This window comes from Lolium rigidum, chromosome 5, assembly GCF_022539505.1.
Source record: "Lolium rigidum isolate FL_2022 chromosome 5, APGP_CSIRO_Lrig_0.1, whole genome shotgun sequence".
Classification (NCBI taxonomy): Eukaryota; Viridiplantae; Streptophyta; class Magnoliopsida; order Poales; family Poaceae; genus Lolium; species Lolium rigidum.
In genome coordinates, this window is record NC_061512.1 from 172634185 (window position 1) to 172638153 (window position 3969).

At 54.3% G+C, this 3969-nt stretch overlaps 1 protein-coding gene and 1 non-coding gene across 2 annotated transcripts; one reads left to right on the top strand and one right to left on the bottom strand.

Moving 5' to 3' along the window:
• Nucleotides 1–509: 509 nt before the first annotated feature.
• Nucleotides 510–1804, top strand: LOC124653804 (probable protein phosphatase 2C 68). Its single transcript, XM_047192871.1, has one exon. It carries the CDS (start codon nt 510–512, stop codon nt 1581–1583), a length of 1074 nt encoding a protein of 357 aa, XP_047048827.1. The 3' UTR covers nt 1584–1804.
• A 1467-nt stretch (nt 1805–3271) lies between these two features.
• Nucleotides 3272–3345, bottom strand: TRNAV-CAC. The gene has a single exon. It is a non-coding gene; the product is annotated as a tRNA-Val (tRNA).
• Between the last annotated feature and the right edge of the window lie 624 nt (nt 3346–3969).

Here is a 3969-nt window from a genome sequence, read left to right on the forward strand (position 1 = left end):
CCGACGAGTTTGCACCAGAGAATTTTCCGCGAATTCCATCCATCCGCCTACACGGGACACGTCGCGGCGCGAGGGGGCCCCGGTCGCTGTCGCGCATCGGTGCCCCGCCATTATTCAAACAAATCCAGCTCGTTCGGCGCGATTAGACTTTGATTGTCGGATTAGTTTACTGGTAACAAGGATTAGTGAGGTGCTACAGCGGCCGCTCGTCACGTGTCCCTTTGGGCGGGCGCGGGCGAGTGGGTGCACGTGTCGTGGTGCGCGCCGCGTGCCGCGCGCGACTCGTGGACGGCCAGGATGCAGCATCGGGCGGCATGTGTCGCGTGCGCCTGAGAGATGGCGACACCTGCCCTTCATGGAGGAGACTCGGGAGGAGGGGAGGACTTTAAAATGAGGCAGCGCGCCCCACTCTCCTCCATTCCGATTCATCTTCTCTCCTGGTAGCTCACATCCAACAAGCAGCAGCGGGGACGGCGGCAGTTTCAGAAGGAGGAGGTTTCTTGGTGTTGATGTCGATGGCGCAGGTGTGCTGCGACTCGGCCACGTCCGCGGTCGTGGTCGGGGCGGAGGCGGAGGCCAGGGCAAGGGCGCGGGCGGGCAGGCGGCGCAGAGCGGGGGATTCAGCCTCGCGGTGGAAGATCGCGTCCAAGGCGCCCGAGGGCGGTGAGGAGGCCACCCGGAAGCGGCGCGCGGCCGGGGGCGAGGTGGTGGCCGCCAAGCGCCACGGGTTCGCCTCAGTCGTCGGGCGGAGGCGCGAAATGGAGGACGCGGTCTCCGTGCGCGAGGCCTTCGCCGCGGCCGCAGCGGACAAAGACTCCGCCCAGCCGCGCGACTTCTACGGGGTGTTCGACGGGCACGGCTGCTCGCACGTCGCCGACGCGTGCCGGGACCGGATGCACGAGTTAGTAGCCTCCGACCTGCCCACCACCACCACCACCTCCTCCGACCCCTCCCCCTGGGCCGCCGCCATGGAGCGGAGCTTCGCGCGGATGGACGCGGAGGTAACCACCGCGGCCGCGCGCGGCGCCACCGCCAGCCCCAGCTGCCGCTGCGAGGCCAACAAGTGCGACCACGTGGGCTCCACGGCCGTGGTCGCCGTCGTCGACGCCCACCGCATCATCCTCGCCAACTGCGGCGACTCGCGCGCCGTGCTGTGCCGCGACGGCGGGAAGCCCGTCCCGCTCTCCTCCGACCACAAGCCCGACCGGCCCGACGAGCTGGCCCGCATCGAGGCGGCCGGCGGGCGCGTCATCTTCTGGGAGGGCGCGCGGGTGCTCGGCGTGCTCGCCATGTCGCGCGCCATCGGGGACGGCTACCTCAAGCCCTTCGTGAACGCGATCCCGGAGGTCACGGTCACCGAGAGGACGGACGGGGACGAGTGCCTTATACTGGCAAGCGACGGGCTGTGGGACGTGGTCAGCAACGAGACCGCGTGCGAGGTGGCGACCGCGTGCCTGCGCAGGGGCAGGGACCGCTGGTGCGCAGAGGCGGCCGCCATGCTCACCAAGCTCGCGCTCACCAAGAACAGCTCCGACAACATCTCCGTGGTCGTCGTCGATCTGAGGCGCAGGAATCACTCGTAGCGACCATGGCCAGCTGATGCGATCCTCCCTATAGTACTAGTAACAGTAGGATGAATCAAAATTAGTGCTAGTGATTCTACTGATTAATTTGTTTCCTCTTACATTCTTTTCTTGTTTTCGCAACAAATTCTCCCTGAATCAACTTCAGTGGAGTACATAGATTATATAGGAGACTATTATGCTTTGCCTTACGGAAAAAAACATCTTGGTGTAACCATAGTTGGATCATTGAAATCGGAACAGAAATTCCATCAAAAGTGTACTAGAGCCAGTCTGCTGATGCTTCAGTTCAGATCTACTAGCAGTAGCAGCGACTTGCATCAGATATTTTGTCAGTTCGGACTTAAGGGATGATAGGTTCGAACAATTTGCAATCTCCAGCAGATCTGGCAAGCAGGATTCCATGCCTAGGGCGGTACTAGCTCGCCGTGCTCTCCGGATTCTCTGACCTGGTTAAGCCAAGTTAGGAAGCTACAGTACCTCTAACTTGGGCTGCTTCCTAACCGTTGGATGAAAAATTAACACTCTAGATCTCATGCTACAGTACAGCTACAGGATGCTAGACACAGTACCCAGCTACAGGACCGATTGCTACAGTACCACCGCAACAGTACCTACCTACAGTACTATCTCCAGCCCCTAGATCCTTCCATCCATTTTCGATCCAACGGCTCACGTGCCAAGTTAGGGCACTGTGGCTCTCTGACTTGGTGAAGGCAGGTCAGAGAAGCTGCGCCGCCGTAACCGGAGCACCGAACATTCGAAGACGGGCTTCAATATAAAATGAAGCGGAATCAAAGATATTTTTGACCAGAAGAAAAGGAGGCGAGGATCAAGAGGACAGATCCGGGACGGCTGCTTCGATTCCTCCCTTCCTACTCTTGCGTGAAGAAGAAAGAAGAAGGAAACGAGCATGGGATATTTCTTGTTCGCTTCATCTGGAAGCTCGACACCTGCCTGCCCAGCTGCGTCAAACACACAAGCCCGGACACTGCGGTCCAGCCATTGTGTCCAGCTGGGGGGTTCTCGTCACTCCCGGCAATGGACACCTCGACAAATTCTCTTTTAAAAGAAGAAAGAGTTTGTCGCTCACTGATTGAGGTGATTGATCGGAGCTGGCATAGAAAATTCGCCCACTCCAAACATCCGGTGCCGCGATTTTCGTCTCTTTTCTGCTAATGGTGACAGCGGAGCAAGATGGAAGGAACCAGCTGCCAGCCCCCACCACCGTTCATGGTTTGGTGGGATATGGTTCCTTCTTCCTCCTCCAGGTGTTCGTCTCAGAGGCATCCTCTGCTTCCTCCCAACGTTTGGTGGCGCTGCGAGGGGCAGACAGACACAGCGGCAGGTTCGACACGCATCGACTCTCCAGAAGGAAGGAGGATTGAGCGGTGTTGCTGGTGGTGGGCTGGTGGCGGGTGTGATCGGCCAACAGATCACGGAGATCTGGTCGTGGCCAGTATAGGAAAATTCCAACTTTCGACCTGGTTTTTGTTGTCCCCTTTTGGTTCTATGAGATTTCGCGGCAAAACACTTTCCGCGTCAGCTCTGCATGAAAAGTTTGTAGCTCCTCGATATGGCAAGACACGAGCGATCCAGAAAATGTGAATTCTGGACATCTTGAGACAGACGTGAAGAGAAAGGAAAACAAAACAAAAATGTGCGGAAAAAACAAAACAAAAAGATGATGTCTGATCCCGGGTTCGAACTGGGGACCTTTAGTGTGTGAGACTAACGTGATAACCAACTACACCAACCAGACGTTTTGTTAGAATAAGCAAAGAAAAGATAATTATACAATTTAACCTAGAACATTTAAGTGAGTTAACCCCTACGTGTCGTCCCGAATCCAGCCTTGCGCATTTCCACATATCCATTGTTCGACATGAGCTGTCCACGATGAGAAGCTGAGGTCCAGGTTCCTTTTTTTAATAGAACAAAGGGTACTCAGGGATGAGAAGGTCTACTTAAGATTGACTTGAACAAAAAATAAGCTGAGTATGAGTATGGGTGCCCTAATTGCTCGAGTGGTCAGTAGTTTTTTTTTTTGAGACCGTGGATTTAGCTCGATAGCTTGAAAAACATTATTATGCTATATCTTAAAAGAAAATACGATATTGTTTTAATTTATATGTTTTTATGAGGTTTATTCCTTCTATATTATGCACGTGATTTAATTATGAAAAATACTGAAGGTTTTAATTTATTCCATTGCTATGCCATAGATGGGATTTTTCTTCCTTTTACATGCAAAACATATTGATTTTTTTGTATTTATCTTCGCTCATAATTTGCTCGAAATGGTTATGAGCTGAGCATGAACTATATTTTTACAGCTCAACCTTTAACTCGACTTGGTGTAAGTTTACTCGAATTAAAGTATGAG

What these genes read in the sequence shown, in the direction of transcription:
- LOC124653804 (XM_047192871.1), top strand. Translation starts at nt 510, where the DNA reads ATGTCGATGGCGCAGGTGTGCTGCGACTCGGCCACGTCCGCGGTCGTG.